Genomic DNA, 23,591 nt, shown 5'->3' on the forward strand with positions numbered 1-23,591 from the left:
TGAAACTGTTGAACAAACTTTATAAAAAAAAAACAGTCAATAACTTTTGACAAGATAGGAAAATAGATACAGGCATACAAACACAAACACTGAAACAAGATACCATTTCCAATCTCGCTTGCTTAAATATGGAGGGATTTGTTTCCTTACAGTCTGTAATGAAAGGAACATTCAAAAAGGAATACTGGAATCTTCAAATAAACTTTGTATCACTGTATGTCCTTTAAAGCCTCTTTCATTTCCTATAATATTCAGTTTATGCTCTGATGTGTATCAAAAATAAAAAGGCAGGAATTCTGATTTCATTAACAATTATTTCATGTAATTTACAAATATGTGCAAGTAACTCCAAAAAAAAAATCTTTTACATTCAAGCTTGTTTACATGCAGTTTCCCACTTCTGTTCATGCCGACTTGGAAAAGAGGAAACTCCTCATTTTTTTATGTCAGCATTACCCAGAAGTTTTATTTTTATATTCACAAGATAAATGTCCAAAACAGCAGCTGTATGATTTGAGATGCCTCATCTGGCAAGGCAATAAAAGCTCAAAGAAGGCCACATTTGAGATGTGGTCCAGTGTTGAGTCTAATGCTGATATTTTCTGGCTTTCCCTCATATGAGGCAAATCCTTTGCTGAATGCCCTGAGTTTGATGATTAGCTGTGTGGAGGTAGTTGCGAGACCCACTGGAAATATTGCACAAAGCTAGAATAGTGCAGACGAAGTCTTTAGGGGATGGGAAGCACTAGGAAGGAAGCTGTGTGGCGTTGTAGGAGGTGTAGATCCACGACTGTGGTTTGAAGAAGGGGATCCTAAAAACATTGAAAAAGGAATAAATGAGGAACTGAGGAATTTTTATTGACTGCGCACAACTGTCTTTGTTAAATGTTCTCACCATTCTCCATATAGCAACTCTGACGCGGTGAGACCGACACACAAGGCTGCTCTTGAACTTTGATCTGCTTGGATCCTCTTCCTCGTAACACATCTGTTATCTGCAGAAGATTTAAAAACTTATTATAGTCTTTGTGCAACACACTGGTATAAGTACTTAGAAAAACAGTTTAATACAACTGGAGAAAACATTGCACTATTTAGGTTTGGCCTCTAGAGGGAGGAATGCATGCATTCTTCCATTTTTGGCTCTAGCCTATCTCCACTGTTTAACCTGAGCTGAGTCAACTTGGTTTTGCAATTGTTTGTGTTTGTTCTGATGTAACTTTAGTGAATAGGCGGGATTTTCCATCTTGAAATTATAGTGAGACATTAAAATGTCAACAAACACACAACTGGAGATCCCTTGGGGGTTTTCCTGCTTTCATGAAATGAGATTTTCCTAAAAGCAGCAATGAACCATCTTAAAACAGAGTTTAAAAAAATGCAGTTATTTTCTTACTTTCTTATTCTTGGCCACCATCACTGGCGTATCATTGTGGTAGTTCTTGAGACTACTGTCTGCTCCGCTCTTCAGCAGCAGCCGGACGGTATCCACCTGACCTCGGCCACAGGCGATGTGCAGGGCTGTGTTCCCGCTGTACGACTGGCTGTTGACGTCACAGCCATTCTGTGAGAGAGAAACAGCAGACTGATTCATAAAGAAAACCAAACTAGATGATGCTAAACATAAAAAAAAGCCCTGCTACAGGATGGTTTGATCATAACAAGATAAAGGAGAGAGAGTAGTTTCAAAAGAAATGTGATCAAAACAGGAAAGAAAACTCCTCGTATGCACAGTTCAGCAGGTAAACGCAGAGAATGAAGGCAGTCCCACAACATTTCCCCCCCATTTCTTAGAAATATGTATCTATAAGCCAGAAGGAAATAAGCAAAAACCCTATAAGGTACAAAAAAGACGCTTAAGAAAAGAAAAGCTTGAAAAAAAGTATTTATATCCATTTAACCTTTTCTAAATTTAGCTACATAACAACCACAAACTTAAATGTGTATTATTCAGATTTTAGCTGACAAACTACATAGTACATTATTTTTGAAAAAAGAAAAAGAAAACAATTCCTAGTTAATTATTTTTGTTGCTACAAATAAATATGGTAAGTTGGTTAGAGGACTGTATTTGAATCCATACCCCTTTAATCTGATATTCCTAAATATAATGCAGTGCAATTGACCTTTCTAATAATTAGTTCACTTCTAACAGAGTCCGCTTGTGGGTAATTTGATTTCAGTAAAAATACAGTAGTAACGTGAATGCCTCAGAGAACATCAACCACATCATAAAGACTAAGGAGCAAACCAGAAAGGGATACAGTTGTGGAAGAGTTTAAAACAACAAAAAGTTAATGTCAAAATGTATCCAAAATATAAACATATCGAAGCAAAATAATAATGTTATTTTGCTCTGGAAGAGCTGCAGGAATCCATAGCTCAGGTGAAAGAACTGTTGACAGGCAACTAGATTAGTACTCCACAAACCTGCCTTCTATGGAAGAGAGGCAAGGAAAATATCATTGCTGAAACTAAGTCCTAGAAGTTTGAGTTTACCACAAGCCAGATAAGAGACAGTGCAAACATTAAGAAGGTTTAGTCATACAAGTCTAATTTTTCTTTCCGACTTTCATGCACAATGCCATGCATGTCAGAAAACTGGCATTGCAAACCTAAACACACCATCTCAATCATGAAATAAGGCAGTGGTAGAATCATGCTATGTGGATTTTTTTTTCAGCAGGAACAGGGAAGAGAGTCAGATGAGAAGAGTGGTAGAGGTAAATACATGACAAAAAACTTGCTAGTCTATGATAGGAGTGGAGGTTCACCTTCCAGTGGAAAAACAATCCTGAACATTCAGCCAGGGCTGTTAAGGAAATGTTCGGAATGCAGCATATCTATGCGTTAGAAAGGCCCCATCAATCTGTAACAAGACTTGAAAAGAAAACTTTCGACTAACGTTCTCAAACCAATCTCACCATGCTTGGATTATTTTGCAAACAAGAATGGGTAAAACTCTTTGCTTCTAAATCACTCAGTTGTAATTTTGAATGAAATCTGGTGGAACAAAGTACTGATTCAAGGGGCTGAACGCAAATGAGTTTTATTTTAAAACCCTGAATCATTTACATTTCCCTTAAAAATTTTGTTCCATCACATAAAATTTTAATAAAAACACATTGAAGTTTGTGGTTGTAACAACACTAGATCTGAAAAGAGTCAAGGGGTTTGGTACTTTCTTCAGACACTGTAGCTGTGTCACCAACCTTTCCCCCCTTCTTTCAGTCACCACAAAGCATATTTACCTCAATGAGGAAGTGGACCATATCTGCATTATTGCTTTCCACGGCATGCATGAGAGGACTCTGACCACTCTTAATGTCCTGATAAGAAGAAGAATAAAAAACGACCATCAACATGATAGTCAAAGAACAAAGATACTTGGCAAGGTGACTTTTAGATGCTGTTTAATCCACAGTACAGAGTTTGTGGATCTGGGACTGACCATCACGTTGATGTCTGCTCCTGCATCCAGCAGCAATTTTGCCAAATTTTTATGGCCTTGCAGCACAGCCAAATGAAGAGGACTCAGACCTGAGGACATAAACAAGTAAAAATTCAGACTGAAACATTTGGCTCATTTTTCCATCTTTAAAAATGTATAATTCACAATAGTATAAAAAACACAACATGAATTTAAGTCACAAGTACTGCTTTAAAGAATGCAAGTGGCCAGTTATGGTGCTATTGTAACGATGTGTGTACACAGTCACAGAGTCAAAATGATACCATTTACCTACACTTGTAGTAACTGTCATGCAAGCAATGTCTTCTGTGCTGTGCAAATTTTTAGACTTGACAGACAGAACAGACTGCAGAGCAAGGAAACGTTCTCATCCCACCTACATAACCTAAAGTTCTCAACCCCCACCTGAAAATAAATTGACCTTTTCTACAGCCCCCCACAAACTGTAATGCACAATTGAGGGGGTGGTTTGTGTTTTTTCAGGTATACTCAGAGCAGGTGAGAGCACCAAGCAGCCGTGGAAATAGAGCCAGACTTAAAAAAACCCCCAACAACACTTCAATACAAATAGTTTAAAAAAAGGCTACTAAAATCAGATTGAATTAACATTTAATTCAAAAGTAGAAACTAAGCATTTCAGATATTTAAACTACTGATGCTACAAAAAGGTTTTCATGTCAGCAACTAATTTATAAAATGTGGGAACAGAAAAAAAGAAGGACTGAAAAAGTTATGTACAGTTTTACAAACAAGCACACAAGAGCACACAAAATCCCTTAATCGAAACAGTTATCTTAGATCCTGTTCATCATCATCTTCACCATCATCATCAATAATTTAAATATATTTTTAAATGATTGGAATTGGATTGCCAAACTAAACTCAACTCTCAAACGTTTTGTTGTTAGCTTTAACCTCCACCAAAATCCCAAAGAGCTGTGCAACAGGCATTATAAAAGCAAAAGTTGTTTTGGGTGCACAGCATATAAAAACTATATTACAGATAGGCATGCTATTTTGTTGACTTTGCTGATCTGGGTTTTCCCCAAATAATTTCAGCCTTCAATAAAAGTTATTCTATCATCATCATGTGATTTTAAAACAAACAAGACACATGTTAATGTTAGCCTAGTGTTCAGCTAAGTGATATCATCAGCAGAATGCAAGACAATTTTATTGCTGACTGTAGTTATATAGGTTATAGTAAAAATATAAAAGTCTGTGACTGTCACACTAAACAAACACTGCACAACATCATATGTTAAATGTTAAATGGAAAATGGTTACACTTATGTGAAGTAATACTTATGTTCTCACCACTTATACTTATTAAATCTAGTTATTGCACTTTAAAGCTGCTCAGCTGTCAAGCATACAAACAGCATTTGTTTTATTTACATTATAAACTGGTACCTGGTATTGGTAAACACCTATTCCTAGATGACTCTGATGCATATCAAGTTCAAAAAATCCTGATCAGGAAATCTCTAAATGGAATGTGTCACAACTAATTACATTAATAACAAACAGCTGGAAAAGTGAAGACTTGACAGACGGAACAGATCCCATAAATGTTTGATATTTTATTAATTTTAGCCTGTATTTAATGCATATTTTTAACAGATAAATTGCATACCAGGAAAATCACTGTTCTTATTGAACACAATGTTAAAGAAACACCTCTAAGTGAAACTGGCAACAAATATCAATATTCACAAAGAATAATATTTGTTGTTTTAGAAACTGCATGAAGTAGACACCACATGTCACAGCATCCAGTTAGGAAATGTCGTTAAGAGAGGTGGTGATGCAACAGAGGTTCCATGCATATGGCTTTGCTTAAAGCAGAAGAGTACACATCACAACTCACCTTCAAAGTTTCTGATCTCTAGGCAGGGTGAAGATGAGGAGAAAGACAGCAGTACAGATAGGCATTCGAGCAGCTGATATTCACAGCAGAGATGGAGTGCTGTTTGGCCATGACGGTCCAAGACAGCAGGGTCGGCCCCCGCTCTCAACAAAACATCCACCATGTTTGCTTGCTTGGTTATCACTGCCAGATGAAGAGGAGTCTAAAGGAGAAAAACATTTAGTTTAGATAAACCAGTGTACTTAAGAGCATGGAATTAAAAGGTATTTTTGCTTTCCCACAAAATATCAACAGTTTTTAATTCTGTTGCGCACAAGAGAAATGTTTGCCAATTTCATGATATTTTATCCTGACTTCAAAGTAATACTTTTCTTTCTTTCCTTCATTTGCTGTTATAAATACAAATGCTATCGCTCACAAAAACAAAAATATAACGACTAATTACTCTGAGGTTGTCAGGAACATATACTACCAAAAAAAATTGTCTGTCTGGGATTAGTGCCCAAGTAAAATATCAATTGTGACATTTAAAATCCATATTTAAAAAATCCTTTTTTTCATGCCACACAAAAAACTGTATCGCAATTGCACAAAAAGGCATTTGATCACTAGTAATCTCATCAGCAGAATAAAATCAAGCTACTTATGTAGTAAGTATTATGCAAAAACCTTGCACAGAAAAAGAACGACAATGCATAAACAACATTATTTATTATTAGATTTTTGGCCAAGAGCCTTACAGAACTGTTTTACCCAGAAGCCAATAGATGATCTCTTCTTCCATTTTTTTCTTTTTACTGCAAATACTATTTTATTGAACTGTTACAATTAGCAACATATTGCTAATATGTTGCTAATTGTTGTAAAGCTAACATAAAGCTTTACAACAAGCTTTTGGAGCAAAAATGGTTTATATAGTTAATGTCTGTTATTGTAAGTGACAGCTATAAAACTAAGTTCCAGTTAAAGAAAAAAAGAAAACATAAATTGGCAGTTAATCAACATTCCATGTTTTTTTTCTGTATCCAATATGTATACTATATATGCAAAATCCAAAGACAATAAATAAAAAGTATTAATGGAATATTTGATTTATGTCCTTAATTATGTTCTGGGCTTTTCAATAATATCCTCATTAAAACAAATAGTCATAGTCAACAACCCCCAGAGAGGATTCAGTCAATTAATATACAGTATGGCAATGGCATTACTAACCCTAATCCCTGCCTAAGGCATCACCAATAGAGTCCTTCTCTTGCAGCTGAATACCACAATCATTATACGCTATACCATAGCGTATAATGATAACGTGTCAATATACAGATCTTTAATAAGCGAACACACTGAGAAAACAGCAGTAACAAAGTTGGTTAGTGGTAGCAATTGATGAGAGATAAAAAGCCTTCTGAACTACAGGAAGGGGAATCCCCGTCTTGTTGTGTATTCAGCAAGCAGATGGGCATAGTTAGTTTCAATCTAGTAATACAATGTATAATTATAGACTAATAAAATAACTATGGTCTAATATTTGTAGTCTCTTTAAAGCCTGAATTATTATGGAACTAAAACTACATTTAGATTTATTTTTGCGACACCGAAGTCCAGTCACTGCTATTAAGAGACCATGAGCTGCAGCTGCCTATTCCTGAATATAGACAAATACACTTGGCTAACACACCCATTTTAAAAATAGATAACGAGATGGAAAAAAAAAAAAAAACTCAGCTGAATGGTTTAGTGATAGGCCTTAGTCATTTCCAAATGACAAAACTTCTATTGATGATATATACATCAGCATAGCCTGAATCAATTGTAAAGCCAATTAGTGCGATATGATAATAACTTGTGAGGAGGAACCTGTTCATGACTTCATGAGTTTCACTTGACCAAGTGTGTTTTCAGAATCAGCTGAATGAAATCTTGAAAAACAATCTAGGATGTGCGTAGAGGTCATCATGAATCATCTCATGATGACCAGACCAGAAGGACAGAGACCACCTGCGGTTTTAAATTAGGCAGTAATCAGTTCCAAATGTGTCATAAAGGGAAGTCTTTTATTGTGGGATTTTCAGCTGCTACTCAAAGTTTCACAAAAATGAACCAATCGGGAACAAACTGTTGTTCCAAGTTTCACTTTTGTTGTATTACTAGGGTGTGTGTGTTCACCCACACTGACTGTGTGTTCCAGTAAAGACTATTTAAAAAATTCTTGAGCTATGGAAGAGCCAATTTGTGGAATTCCTCCTTTGTGTCATTGCAATGTTCCTCTCTTCAACTCTTGCTTCTCTGAAGTCTGACTCATATTGACAGATGAGCAAAGATGTGAGACCATTTCCGTAAAAGTTTTACTGTAGCTTGCAGCATTTGGAGTTCATTCTTACACCGCATTGTGTAAAGACACTTCTTCCAAGAATAATACTACGATTATTATAACTTTGCAAACTGTATGCGATGCATCCAACACAAAGAAAATAACTTCATGAGCATATTTTTTGCAGAAGAAAAATAACAGCTACTGTTAAGAAATAAACTTTTCCTTTTTTTTACCATGCTAACACATCAATGATCTGCCAATGAAGTTTCAATAATCTACGAGTGTCTCCAAGTGGTCAGATAAATTTTAGTTGATATAATCAGAAAGTAGATCAAGCCATCAGTTTCACTTTCAAATTCAAGCATGCAGCATGCCAAGGTCAGTGAATCTTCTCCAGTGAATACACTATGGCTTGAATGTTTATTCAACCCATAGCCATAGAAATACCTTATTACCTAAGGCAGAATGCAATCATATTCAATACATTATGCGTTTACATGTTGCCTAAAAGTGTCTTTTGAAAATGGCAACCTTTAACCGGGTATTAATGTACATTAAGCCCACATTCCTGTTAATGTTTTTCTTTTTATTGGTGTTATAAAATATTCTTACCTAAATGCCATGTTTCTGTGAGCTCTAAGTGAAAAATGAAGGCTTGTAGTTAGCAAGCCAGTGTAGTGTTTGATTGTTCTAATACATAAATGAGGTTCACACAATTTTTAGAGATTGCAAATAGCCAAGTCATCACCACAATATTAAGTTGCCTTACTGTAGGGCTGAAACAATTCCTCGAATGATTCGAGTACCTCGATTATTAAAATTCCTCGAGGAAAATTTACCTGCCTCGAAGCTTCGTTAAATTATGTTTTATTATTTAGCACACTGTATTCCAGCCAGAACATTTGCGTTCTGGCGCGGAGCTCCCACTTCCGCCTCTGAGTTGTTGACGAATGTAGTCTTAGCGGCATAAAGTCCAATTTTCAAGTTCGGACTTGGGGATTTCATTTAATTGATGATAATGCTCGGGTTTTCATCGTTTTTGGGGGACCAATAAGCATCCTTAAAATGACTGGCGCGATGCCTGGAGTACAGCAGCCTTTCTCCTCTGGGAACTGCTGGTTCAAAGCGAACAGCTGGAAGAGCGCTGCAGGAGTATTTATACAGGTGAGCGGATAGACTCAACACGGCGGGCGGCAGAGTAGTTGATGCTTACAGTTTAAGTGTAGCTTTACGGACGAACCGCACAATAAATTTCATATCATTCCAGTCTCAACATATGGGTGGCGGAAATCATCATGGCGGTACATGGCTGGTAGATGAGTTTGTGAGTGTGACGAACGAAGGTGCCGTAAATATCCCGTATTGCTCCCCCTCGTTCTTACTTTCGTCCACTGGTCTACCGGTCGTACATTAAGTTTGTTCCTTCGTCTTTCCCCGCCCAAACTTACGTTCGTCAGTCCCCTGGTCTATTTCCTCCCATCCACCCCCATCTTACTTTCATTCACCACCCAAATCCTCCAACTCCAGGCGACATTTCCCGTATTCTCAAACATAAAGCTTGACAGGTATGGGGCAAGGTGAGAATTCATCTATTAAACTCGCTGAAAATGAATACATAAACTAAAAGCTGGATCATAGACATTTTTTATAAGCGTGTTTGTGAGCTTGCCTCTTTATTATTAAATTGAATATAATTTCAGATCTCTGTATAACTTTTCTTCAGGTTAACTTAGAAAGTGAGCTATTATTGTTACAGGTTAGTTTTCTAAACTACAAAAAAGTAACTGTTAAGGATGCTCAAAAATGAATAATTGGACTGATATTGATATCCAATAGTAACACCGGTGTTATGCCAGATTTACCAATATTTTTTTTTATTATTTTTTTTAATCCGATTACTTGATTAATCGCAAGAATAATCGATAGATTACTCAATTACTAAAGTATTAGTTTACAACAGCCCTACCTTACTGTAATGTCCACAAAGCAATAAATTACTGGAGATGTTTGTCTGTGTTTTTCCCTAAAAATTTAATACTAAATATGTATTTAGGAGGAAGTATCCTATACTAGCTTTCATAAATAATCTCTTTATCCAAAAAATATCTTTCCCTGCATTACTTTTTACACTCTTTTCTGCCTTCCCCACTTTGTGACTTATGACTGTGCCATAAACTGCTCACAAAATTATCTGTCCATGAATGATTCAGAGAGCAAATAATTCTGCAATCCAAAGCCTTTTATGGACTTTTAAAACAAACCACAGAGATTCAGGCCATAGTTTCCTGTAAAAGGACTTCAGTGACTAAGCAAAACTCCTGCATTTGATAAGACTTGAGGTGGAAAGGGAGAGCTAGGGTGGGGAGGCACAAGAATGAGGAAAAGAGGAAGCGGTGGAGGATAGTCTAGGGGAAAGACAGGATAAGAGGGAAAATCCCTTCTCTTTCCCTTTTAGTGTGTTCTGATATACAAACATTCCTGCAAAATTAGCCAATCAACATGCATGACGGGAAAAGACGAAGAGAAAAGAGCTTTATGGAGATGAAAAACAGCCTGAGGCCACAGGCAGTGCCAACCAGACACAAACATGGAATGCAGCAGAAAGAGATAAAGGCCTTCTGCAGTGCATACTGAAGGGCAAAGTCAGTCATGTTGCACACATAATCACACGCTCTTACGTCAGTATCGTTGACAGTTATGCTGATAGCATCAGACAGTTTATCAGTTCTGGTTAGAAGCTGAGATCTTAAAAATATATACGCAGTAACAGATATGATAAAAAAAAATAAATAAAAAAAACAATAGTGAGAGAGTGAGGCTGACAGACAGAGAAGCACGCGCAGGAAGGGAAAGTCCCTGTAAACTACCCTCTGAACCTCAGTGCAAGGTATGTTGAGAAACAGCCCTGAGCACTGCAGGCAGGGAGGGGAGGGGAGGGGTCATGTGACTTCTCGGAACAAGGATACTAAAAACACACAAACACACAGTTGTTTCGTTTGTGTACGTGCACGCACACACACACACACACGCACAGACATACAGACACACTCTTAAGCAAAAAGTAAGCATGCCTCCAATACGCCATAAGCTAGCTACACATTAATGACAACAGCACGTGCATATAGATGCATGTGTTAGAGTTGGCACTGCAAAGGAAATAACTCATTAAGTCCTATCAATGTTAGTACCATGCACAACATAATCAGCTGTCAAGACCTTGCAGAAAGAGAAAAAAAAACAAAGCTGTGTGTTTTGGTTGGCATGACCGACGTGGGAGTATCAAACAGCTGGCTCCAAACCAATCATGTGGAAGGCAAATCATACACAGACATTTGCACAATTGTTCAACAACGGTACCGATAGTAACACTCTGTCAAAAAGTTCCAGACGCAAAACCACAGAAACCCAGGATTTGTCATCAATATTGGAAAAAGAGAATGCATATTAATTTCGGTCTTTGGGAAGTTGCTTAATGCTGGAAACTGTGTCCAACTTTGTCAACTATCTTTTTTTTCTTTTGTTGTTTTGAAAAGTAAAAAGTTCCCTGGCCTCATTTAGATAAGTGCGTTCTTTCTGCCTGGTATTCTGTCAAAACCACATAATCTGGTAGGCAAATGACTGTGATGGGACCTGCGCCTGTGAATCTCCCCTTTGGTTATAATTGCATATAACACGAAGTGTGTATGTGTCTTTGTGTGTTTATGCCTCTGCGAGGAGTGTGTGCGAGAATGTGTTGCGTGCAAGCATTTCATACACAGGGCAGACACAGGATATCACAAAACCTATACTGTCAAGCCTCAGCGATAAGGAAAAAGAACAACTGATGATAGCACCGGCATTATTTCTGGTAAGCATGCCTGCAGCGTCCTGTGTGGTGTGAAACCCCAGCCCTGAGAACGACAGCTCTTGCACAGCTCAGGTGCTTTTTTTCTGTTGAGGGATGAAAAAGACACAGCTGGCAGAGACCAGATAAGGAAGGCAATGAGGTTAAGACAACAAGGGGAGATAGAATGTGGAAGTATTGTCTTAAAAGAAGTGGTTGGGAAAAGCCTGGATTGGGAAACACTTAAAGGTAATTCTTTGAGAACATTCCGGTAAGCTCTCTTTAGGAGTCTCAATGTTTCAGTGAAAGTGTTTTCAATGTACACCATTTGTTGATTTGCATTAGCACAAAGTCCAAAATTCCCTTCCACAGCAGGAACAAAAAAAATATTTATAGCCTTTATAGAATTAATTTCTATAAAGCCTATAGGAAGATTAGCATTATCTTCTGACTTTAACAATAATAGGGCAGCCTACTTACAATCACTAGAAAAATCTATTATTGAGGGCAAAGTGATTGCAAAACAACTATGGCCAAAAAAAAATAATAGTAGAACTTGGAAAAGACACAGAGCACTTCCCAGAACGCTCGTTACTCTGGTTTATGGCAACTACAGGTGGAATATCCAGGAAGGGTAAAATTTACCGCATAAACCTCAGACACTATGCCTGGAAGAGAATTTGATAACACAGCACAAGCAAAGGAGGAAACCAAGGCGCTTCCTCTTTTATTCTCCATTATGCTGCAGTTACTAGCTGATAGGTATGTTTTATATATGGTCTTATTTGGGAAGGTGTGACTCAGTAAACATTTTAATCATTGGAGCAATTTTTAGCCACTTTACTTGTTAGTTTTTTGTGCAGTACAATTATCATTACTGAGCAGAATTATCTGATCAGTAATCAGATAATTGTATTGCTTTTTGTGCACTACAATTATCATTACTGAGCAGAATTATAAATTAGAAATCTAGTATGCACACAAGAGATGTTGAAAAAGTAAATTCCCCAAATCCAAGTAAAGCCTTCTTTGAGGAGTAAGTAAGTAAGTCTAAGTTGAGCTGTAAGTCTATGGTGGGCATGTCCAAATCAATTTTCAAGTCTTTAAGAGGCCATTCCAAGTTAAGTCTTTGTGGAGCAAGTTCATGTTGACCCTCAAGTCTTTGAGAAAAAGTCTAAGTGAAGTCTCAGGTCTTTGTGAAGTAAATCCAAATCAGATCTCATTTCTTTTGCTCCAAATTCAGTGTGAAGTGCATATCAAGTCAGTGCAAAATTGCTGTAGTTTATGAATTCAAATCATTATCCTTAAGCCTTATCAAATATATGAGACATCAATATCTTTATTTCAGAATATTGATTTCAGTATATCAAACACTGCTATTAACTGTTGTGATGTTTTTTAAAAGAATAAACTTCATGAGCTGCACAGTAAAGCTGTGGTTAGCACTGCTGTCCTGCAGCAAAATGATTCCAGGTTCAAATCTCACTCTTGGGCATTCTGCATTGAGTTTGCATGTTCCCTCTATGCATCTGTGGGTACTCTCTGGGTACTCTGGTTTCCTAGCACAAAGTGTTAGGTTAACTCCGGGGTGGGCAACTCCAGGCCTCGAGGGCCGGTCTCCTGCAACTTTTAGATATATCTCTACTTCAACACACCTGAGTCAAATAATGAGGTCATTAGCAGGACTCTGGAGAACTTGACTGCATTTAGGAGGTGATTCAGCTGTTGGATTCAAGTGTGCTGGACCAGGGAGACATCTAAGAGTTGCAGGACACCAGCTCTTGAGGACCAGGATTGCCCACCCCTGGGTTAACTGATCGATCTAACCTGCCCTCAGGAGTGAGTATGTACGTGCAATATTGTTTGTCTTAAGACTCTGTGTTGCCCTGTGAAACACAGTACAGAGTGTACCCTATTCATTACCCGTGACTGCTGGAGATAAGCCATCATGATATTAAAAATGCCATTAATATAAATGTATTGTTTCACCTGACGAAGATTGTTGTAGATATCAAGGCCTCTTCGAGCCAACACCAACAGGTGGATGAGTTTGTGGACGATGGGCAATTCCCCTTGAACCACAGCTATATGGAGGGCTCTGCAGAGGACACAAATGCAAACATTTTCACTCAGTAAACAAGTGCAGCATTCCACAAGGATAGTGTTACTACTTTAGAATGATCCAAAACATGCAGCATAGACTTTAATTCTTATGTCAATGGTCTCAAACTGCATTCCTCAAGGGCCAGAGTCCTCCAACTTTTACATGTGTCCCCTGTCTTGCATGCTTAAATTAAATGGCTAAACTGCCTCACCAGCATGAAACCAAGCTCTACAGAATTCTGCTAATGAGCTAATATTGGAACCAGGGCATAGAAACATCTAAAAGTTGCAGGACACTGTTCCACGAGGAATGCAGTTTGAGGTCTCTGTGATGCGTTTACAAACTGAAATCCCCCCTAAGATGTAAACAACAAACCAAAACAAAAATGGAAATGTGTTGCTGTTCTCATTTTGCAAAGCTCCAAATACATTAAGCCAACAAGACATGAAACATAAAATGTAATAAAAAGAGAACCGTTGCAATAAAGAGGATTTTACTTTGCTTTTTAGACATTTTTAACTTTTCAACAAATGTGGTCAATACAGTATACGTCACTGGATGACACATGATTACAAGTCAACTCGGCATGGGATGAAACTCCAAAAATATTTTGTACTTTATTTAAATATTCTCACTGAAAAATTACAGCATTAGCCTAAAAGACTGGAATGAGAATCAAAGAAGCAAAACACTGTAGCCTGTGCCATGGATGTACAAGTCTGACTCACAGTACTCTTATCAGGACGCCTTAGTGGGAAACCACTATCTGTGGTCTGTACGCAAGGCAAAAGAACACAGGCTAGAGTTCAAGACAGGGAAGGTGCAGGAAACTGAGAAGGGGGAAGGCATGCAGTTGAAAAGCAGAATAGCTTTTTTTTTCTTTTTTACATATTCTTTCTCATATTATCAGAAGAAGCAGCTTCCAGTAAGAGCCAGATTTGTTTTATGTCACATCCTGTTGTCACTGTGAGAGGCAGCATTCGTTTTTTGTTTTTTTTTTTTCTCTGGCTTGCTTTGTGTGTTCTAAAATCTAGCCATGAAGCTGCATGGTTTCTTATAGGGGCTTTCTGCATGTTCGCACTGTCAGCTTTATGGATCAGACAAAACCAGTAAAAGACACTGCAATTTCATAACGGGGAACTTCTCGATAAATGTACCTATGCACAAACTTATGAGACCACAAATTGGTTTAATGGTGAAAAATGCTCTTGCACTTCCTGTCAATGATGAATTTCTATGACATCCATCTTTATCTTGTCAAACAGAATTATATTTTGTCTTCACTTGCAGAACAAAAAATGAAGCTAAATAATCAGAAAAATATGGCTTGCATATGCAGACACTTGTATCCCTAAAATAGTCCAAGTGACTGATTGCCTTTAGAACCTCCTTAGTAGAAAGAATGAGTGTAATTTAACATGTATACATTCTGTGTTCAACTTCTCTAAGGACTGTTCAATCCATCCTCTTAAACCACGAAGAGTTTGACAAAACTGCTCAACAAACTGGTCGGTCAAGGGAAACCTTAATCAAAGAAGTAGCCAAAAAGCCTATGGGAACTCTGGGGGAGCTGCAGAGATCCACAGCTCAGTTAGAATAATACGGCACTATCAAAACTTCAAGCTGTGGACTCTAAAAAGCTGACCTTTATGAAGAAGTAGAAAGAAGAAACCATTGTTGGAAAAAAATACCATGGGAGGCCCAGTTTGGAGTTTGTCATTAAAAGGGACAAAAGAAACGTGTAAAAAGATACTCTGGTTAGATGAGCCCAAAACAAAACTTTTTGGCCCTCATGCATATGGTTGTGTGGTAGACAACTAACAGAACATCAGCTGAAGACGCCATTTCCATCATGAAATACAGTGGTCCCAGAATCATGCTGTGAGGAGCTTTCTTTCTTCAGGCATAGGAACCTCTGGTCAGAGTTAATACACCATTGGACATTAAAGGTGATACTGAAAGAAGACCTGCAACCATGCTGAGATTTGGATTGAGGGTCAACTTCCAGAAGGGTGACCCTAAGAATACCAGAACTGAACTGCAATGCATTAGAATGGGCCAATCAAGGTATTGGCATAAATCCTATTGAGGATCTGCATCAAAATCTGTGATTTTCACCAAGTAATCTGAGTTTGAGCTATTTTACAAAAAAGAATGGACAAACTTTAGGCTTTAGATGTGCATAGCTGGGAAAAACAGCCCCTCAACCCCTCAACAAAGGTTCTACAAAGTACTAACTCATTGGGGCTATAAACATGCAGGTAACTTTTTTCAGTTTTTGTTTTCTTTTTAATGAACTACTTTAATGAACTACTTTAATGTGCTACTTTATGGTTGCCCTATCTTTTAAAAACCCAATGTATATCTTGAAGTTTGGAATTTTTACGTGATAACTGTGAAAAAGGTTTGAGGGGTGTTAAAACGGCATATATCTTCACAAACTATTATTAAAAATGATAAAGCACTTATGAGCATATCTGCCCAACTTGTTTCTAAAACCTAAAAGCTCTAGTGTCATGCCAAACTGGAAGTGCAACTGTAAAAGGCAAATACATATTTGCTCCTGATATCAAAGCGAAAAGCAGAACCTTTATATGCAGAGTGAGAATGACGGTTCTTTCCTCAGTAGATCCCTGTTCCTGTAAGTGACCTCAGCAGTGTGTATCAACAGACTGTAAAAAAAAAATAATAATACAGATCTGCAAAAAAGAAAAACATAAAAAAAGTTCAGTGTATTGCTCTTTCATAGTTTTGGTCAGTCATGGCCCAGCATAGTGGTGTCAAGTAATAGCAAACTGTTGAGGTATGACTCAAACTGAGATTTGTCAACCAGAGCCCAGAGGAAAGTGCTGTGAATAGTGATGCTCTGGTAAAAAAAAAAACCCAAAAAAAACGGCAGCTGCAGTTTGACTGCGTGAATAAATACTGCATCAGAACTTGGTTCCAAAATCAGAGCTCACTGAACTGGGTGTGTTAACAAAGGCCTGAAGTCAGCCTGCCTTCTATATCTGCACCCATCTCTCTCTTTTTCTCCTAAGATGAAACTGTACTGTTTCTGCTTCCTAGAAGTGGGGTAGACTATAGCCTGAGATAACCTCAGGCATAGCAGTACTGACGTAGACAGAAGTCCCAGGCCTGCTATGTTACAGGCAGCCAAAGTGTGTGTGTGTAAAGAATAGAAAAAAAAGAGAGAAGAAAATGACGGACAAAAAAGTAGAAGGCTTAGAAAAAAGGCAGCTTGTATGTGGTATCCTGTTTGGTGTGAAAGGTGAAGATACAGCCAGACATAGAACAAACTGAATGTCCTGTGGTCTGAGGACCAGCTGAGTAATGATGTGATGCATCAGTTTGTGTAAATTGTTAAAGAAGGAAATTGGTGGTCCAGTTCACAAGAAAAGATGACAGTACAAAATCTCCTGTGCACGTCAACGCCATAAAAAAAATATAAAAAAATCAAGATGATAATTAAGTAAAGCAAAGTTCAGTACGTAAGAACGGTTCCAGTGAAATGTTTATACACACACACTTCTGTTCATGACTTTAGTCATTTTTATGTGGGATACATTTGAACTGTTACATTTTTGGATGCACTGATTATACAGTTCCTTGAAATTTCAAGGAATTTCAAACTATAAACTGGATGGATACATTTAAAATGTATGTGGATTAGGAATAATGCACATACATTTTAAATATGTGGATTATCCCTAATCCACAAATGGCCAGTATTATACATGCAGACTCAAAAATAAAGAGACATCTCCACTATTATTTGGTGAAATGTCCCTTAGAGAATTGAAACTTGATCACATGCAATTTGCACAAACGTCTAGCATGTTTCTATATAGAAATCTGACCGCTTATCTTGGCATAATTGGTAAAGTTGATTTAAATCAACATGCCGACATTTAGACATTGTTGCAAAATTTTCAATAGGGTTGGTGTGAAATCATAAAAGTCATATTTAAATGAAAGTAAAGAATTCATATGAATCAAAGAATGCTTCAAAGCAAGCACATTTCATCTCTACTGAAATTTGCAGCTGCCCACAGGTACCAACAGAATGCTGTCTAGAGAAATATTGAATGATCAGTGAAGATTTATCCATATTAGTAAGAAGAATGTTGGAGGTGGCATTATGAAATAGATGGGTAGCATTATGAAATAGAAATATCTGTTGAGATGAGATAATCTCATCCCAACAGATAGAAGGTTGAAACTTGGATAGAGCTGGGAGTGCTAGGACAATGATGCCAAACACATCAAAGATGTTTTTTGAGTGAATCAATAAGGCTAAAATTAAAGTTCGGGGTGGTCCAGACCTTAAACCTATTGAATTGTCTACCATTACTATTTATTCTCACCTGTAATTTACAATAAACATTACACTATATTCATTATTTATCTAACAATTGTGTTTTGCCCTTGAATATCCTCAATGCAGCATTTAGGGAATATAATAAATTAACTGAACTGTTACATATCATGATTATAGGGTCCATGAAAAACTTGACTCCTGTCTTAACCACTATAAACCATACCTTAGTTGTGAGTTTTTAGATAATAAAAGGTCAAAGGGGTGAAACATTTACATTATAAGCAAACACTGAATGCCATGAAAAAATAGACTTTATAACTTAATTAACTTTTTATCTTTGCAGAACACCATTATTATAAATCTCCACCAGTACTCTAAAGAAGGAATGGTAGCTTCAAGAGAATGTTAAGTATAAACCAGGGGTGCTCCAGTCCATTCCTGGAGAACTACAATCCTGCAACTTTTAGATGCATTCATGCTTTAAAATGCCTGTGTCAGAAGGATGAATTCCCTCACCAACAGTTACTCAGATCTGCAGAGGCCTGGTAACAAGCCATTTATTTGATCCAGGTGTGTTAAATAAGCAATGCATACAAAAGTTGCAAGATAGTAGCTCTTGGATGGATACACTGGGTTATCATCTGTTTGAAAATGGAACGTTGTTATTACCTCTAAAAATACAAGACAATGTGCTGTATTTCTCATTAATTTCCATAGCCATGATGAAAATATTTACTCCATTTCCCCCTGAAGTTAAGAGTTCAGAACTTTGTGGGACTCCTTGGTAGTGAGGATTAAAGCAAATAACCATGTTACCAAAATAATAACGCACACATTTAAAATTTCATTCCTCAATAATCTTGCACACACTAACTGCTTCTATATGTGGAACATGTAGTGTTCTTTGTAAACTCCGAATATAAGTTAGTCTATTAAGTGACTTAAACTTTGGAGTAAATCTGTTATTCAACTTAAATTTGACATCTGTACATCCTGAGTGCAGAAGACAGTGTGACACACAACATAAAAGGAGAGAGCGAAAGAGAGAGAGGGTGCAAGATGGGGCTGATAGAAAGAAAGCGGTAAATGAGGAAGTGGGGAGCGGATGTTTGGGTTTTTTGAGCCCATTCATTTAAAAACACAGAGAAGAAAAAAGAGAGAGAGACAGACACCTGAGAAAAACCGCAATCATGTTAAAAACTGAGCTCTCACTGGCTTTCCCGAAACTAAAGGGCTCATTGACGTAAGAGCAGGCGTGAACACCATCACTCACATTATGCATGCACGCACAGTCACACACACATTCGCATACATACAGTGTGAAAAAAGGACAAGGGGAAGAGAATGTCTCTTTCTGAAGAATTCATACAAAGTTTCATGCAACCACAAAGTAACACATACTGTAAGAGCAACATAATTACTTTAGCATAGAGGTTTGTCCGCAAACTGGAATTAAAAGAAGAAGGGCTGGCAAGCATGTAAAATGTAAACCATTTAAAAGCTTAAACTAATAAGATCTATTAGCCATCAAGATAAACTGTATTCTACCTAATATTTTTACAACCAACAGCAGATGTGCATGTAGAATAATTAGAAACCAGCATGTCACGAGATCTATGGCTCTTTAAAATGTTGGTCATCACATTTGTTTTGAGTGGATGCAAATTGAGCTGATTCTTTTTGAAACTGCAACATCAAAGTGTCATTTAATTCTTGGACATGCTTCGTTTTCAGTCACATGACTTTTGCCTGAGATTGCACTCGTGCTCTTGTGTCAGTTTCTCATTTAACTTTGTGTGTGGGAAGGTGCTGAACCTGTAGACAAAGGCCGGGTAGTCATGCGTTTAAAGTTTAGTATTTGCATTCATGTGGTCTGAAGACTCTGTGCCCTGTGGACGGTATCATTCCAAACACCCTTACTCCCACACCCTGAAAGAATACTCAGACGACTGTTACAGCAAACAAACGCAACCACTACAGAGTCTGACAGCTCAAGTAGCTATAAGCTAATGCTTTGCAATTTTGCTAAATTTCTGCATTGACATTTAATGAATCAGCTATGATCAACACGGAACTACTTTTCCCTCATGGAAAGTCAGACAGCAGTAAAAAATTTGCCTGGATTTGATTGCAGTGTGGAGGCAGTACTGACTGTACCCACTAAATACGTAAAGACAGGTGAGTCATTGAGGCTGAAACTAATAAACCGGGATGATACTCCAAACATTTTACATTTACGTTGTGCAATATTACATTTTTTACTCATGAGGTCACGAGGTTTTGCACTGAGACAAGGCTACTTTGCAGTAAGTCAAATTCAGTGTTGAATTAAATGAAATGGCTTGTAAAGATTTAGTATCTTACATTTATCTTTAGTAAATGTGGCATTCATATTATGTATTTGTCTCTTTTACTTATTCTGCTAAGTAACAGGGCTGCACAGTGGGCACATGGAGTTTGCATGTTCTCCCTGTGCATGTGTGGGTTCTCTTTGGTTCTTCCTCTCACAGTCCAAAAACATGACTGTCAGGTTAATTGGTCTTTCTAGATTCTTCTTAGCTGTGTGTGTGCGTGCGTGTGTGTGTGTGTGCATGGTTGTTTGTCCTGTCTGTCTCTGTTGCCCAGCGACAGACCTGTCCTGGGTGTACCCTGCCTCTCGCCCGGGATGCTAGCTGGAGATAGGCACCAGCACCCCTCCAACCCCATTAGGGACAAGGGTGTTAGAAAATGGATGGATGCTAAATAACATCAAATGCAACCTACAACCTTCATAAGTCACCATCATCAAAAGTTAAAAGCGACTGTCACAAGAGCAAACCTAATAAAAACATATCAGTCTACCCAAACTGACAGGTCAGGCAAAAAGAGCATTAGTTTAAGAAACAGCCAGGAGACCCATTTTAACCCTGGATAGCCTGCAGGAGACACACACCTCAGGTGGCAGACTGACACCACATCAACTATTAGTTGTGCATTTCAGAATGGCTGGAAGAAAGGCATAGTTTAAAACGAAGATATACATCTTGCAAACAAGATACATATAATATCTTGTTTGCAGCTTATCCAAAACCATGTAATGGACAAAGAAAAGACATGGAAGTGGGGAGAGGTTCTACTCAGAAGAGATCAAAGTTAAAACCATTTATGTTGACAAGATAAATACAGTGTGTGATGAAAGAATACCCTATCCTGTATATGTTGGGATGTTGCATATACGCTGTGTTTTTGTTACCAATGTTTTCACTTTTTCTAAGTTTTACTTTGCTACTCATTCACTGTCCTTCCAGTACACAATGCAATTCAAAAACTTGAGTGGCTATATATGCAAAACTGTATTAAATACAGATCTGAGTATTCAATTAAACTTTCTAGGGTTAGAAATGGAGCTGGAACCGTTTGATAGAGTAAACAGTAAACTGCGAAATAATTTCCCTGCTGGGATGAATAAAGTAATTCTATTCTATTCTAAACAGACGAATACAAGTCAAAGCTCAAGACCCACGTACATTTTTCAGTCCCATTTAAAATAGCAATTTGGTAATGTGTTTGCGGCTATAAAAACTAAATATTTTTGTTTCATTTTAGGTTTGCCTATATTTAGGAACGGCATGTCATGCCCACCGTGTTTCAGAGTGAAAAAAAAAACAAATCACATTCAAGGTGACATACAGCATTAGCTTCCCACCAGCTTTAAATGTAGGCCAAAAGGTCAAAGACTCTTGATGTGAGTGATACTGGCAAAAACAAACTACCTTGTTTGCACTACACTGTAGAAAGCTAGGATTAGTGACAAAAAAAGTCACTGATGTTGGGGTGTGCATGTGGAATGTCTACAGTGTGAATGGCTCCTGCAACTTTTAGAGCAAAACAAACTGAATCATGAGAATCAAGGTCATCAGATAAGATTACTAACATAAACCTCTACGAATGGTATCAGTATTAAAAAAGATCCTGCTGCTTAACTTATCTACCACCATGACAGATGTGTTAATCACTGAATGTGTTCAGAGTGAAGAAGAAAACAATACGATTAAAGTCCCAGATTTTAAAGGGCTTTGGATCCCATATCAAGCAAGAGTGAAACAAATTTGCTTCCAAAATTACAGAAAATGATTTTAAAATTAAAAAGTTTCAACTGCTTTAAAGTTAACAGTTGAAACATACCATTTTATGACTCAATCTCTTGATCTCAGCAATGTATACTACATAACTTAAAGACAATGCATTTCCTCAGAGATGCATAAATCTCATGAATCTCGCGAGCTCTTAGATCTGTTCGCTATGCCAACTTTCACTTTATAACACAGCCGCCCATCTGACTTCATTTGTGATCCTGAAAATCGAAGTTGGGAATGAATCATGGTGACATTCTCAGTTTACCAACAGCCCTGAGGACTTGAATAAAGGAAGGATATGCTCAGTGATAAGTTGCACTGCAACCACATATTCCGGCACATCAACATACGTGTCTCCGTCTTCATCCTGACGTGTGGCCAGAGAAATTCCTGCCAGCAGGTTGTCAGTCTGGTGTACTCGTGGGTGGTGTGGCTCTGGAAAGGGGGGCAGGCACACTGGGTAGTGACCTGAAGAGAAATGGCAAAAAATAAATAAATAAAAAAAATAAAGCAAAAAACATAAAAAAGTTACACAAAGAGGATTAGAATTGGTGAAGAAAAACAATTATGATGAATAAGTCTTTTTTGTAGTAAGGAAATGTGCATCTGGGGTTGCGTAGTGTAGTGTGTATTCATTTATGAGTTGACCCAGAAAGGTGATGCTCTTCTGTCAGTTGAGGAGTAACTGACAGTAAAGATGAATGGCTGCAGAAGAGCTGACTGGATATTTTCTCAGCAGAACTGCTGTATCAATTACCCACAACGCTGGGAAGAAAAACTAAACTTTGCAATAACCTATGCTGGCATGCTATCCCTGAGGCTCTAAGAACACCTGAATACATGTTACATAATAAAGACAGAACACATCATTTTAAAGTTATATGAACACTGTTATATTGAATCCTAATTTTATTAATCTATTGAAATTGAGACACACTGCAATTGTTTATAAGTAGATCAGTGATCGAAGGTCTTACTTTCCATGCTTGCTTGTGAACAAAACATGGAAGTTTACCCCTCATTCTCAACTCTTAAGACTTTAATTTAGTCATAGGCTTAGCTGGAAAAGGACCTCTTCTGGTCAGGACCTGTCCAGAACTCAAGTAAAAAATATGTCACCACAAATAGAGACCTACATTGTTAAATAATGAGCTTTATCCATCTTTCCATCAAGTCTGACTTAGTCGTCTGTCTGCTAAAGAAAAGCATACCCAAACCATAACTTTCCCAACATTTATCATTATTATTAGTAGTAGAAGGTGATGGGCAGAGTTGTTTTTTTAACTCATCTGACCAGAGCACCCTCTTCCACGTTTTCTGTGTCCTTTACATGCCCTGCAAAATCAAACCACTGATGTAGAGGGAGAGTGGAGGGATTTGCTCCTGTTTAAATATATAAATAGCACATTGAATTAATGAGTGGGTATATCTGGCATGAGCTGTGTGTGTTTGGTACAAGCTTGTTGTAAAACCTTTGGCTATTTATTCACCATCTTGACAATTTCATTTTTCTACAGAGGAAAAACTGTCTTACTGTAGATGACTATGAAATCTGAAAAATGTGCAAGACAGATT

At 37.6% G+C, this 23,591-nt stretch overlaps 1 protein-coding gene across 1 annotated transcript in view; it reads right to left on the minus strand.

Annotated features, from left to right (window-relative positions):
* The window catches only part of bcl3 (BCL3 transcription coactivator), a 24,605-nt gene continuing 1,014 nt past the window's right edge, over window positions 1–23,591 (minus strand). Inside the window, exons 2-9 of the mRNA XM_032557693.1 lie at window positions 22,367–22,484; window positions 13,469–13,577; window positions 5,343–5,544; window positions 3,452–3,540; window positions 3,252–3,329; window positions 1,397–1,564; window positions 896–995; window positions 1–812 (exon numbers count right to left, since the gene is read on the minus strand). Of these exons, the coding sequence (XP_032413584.1) occupies window positions 706–812; window positions 896–995; window positions 1,397–1,564; window positions 3,252–3,329; window positions 3,452–3,540; window positions 5,343–5,544; window positions 13,469–13,577; window positions 22,367–22,484 (971 nt within the window). The 3' untranslated portion in view covers window positions 1–705. The remainder of the gene's footprint in view (window positions 813–895; window positions 996–1,396; window positions 1,565–3,251; window positions 3,330–3,451; window positions 3,541–5,342; window positions 5,545–13,468; window positions 13,578–22,366; window positions 22,485–23,591) is intronic.

The sequence above is a fragment of the Xiphophorus hellerii genome, chromosome 3, assembly GCF_003331165.1.
Source record: "Xiphophorus hellerii strain 12219 chromosome 3, Xiphophorus_hellerii-4.1, whole genome shotgun sequence".
Lineage (NCBI taxonomy): Eukaryota > Metazoa > Chordata > Actinopteri > Cyprinodontiformes > Poeciliidae > Xiphophorus > Xiphophorus hellerii.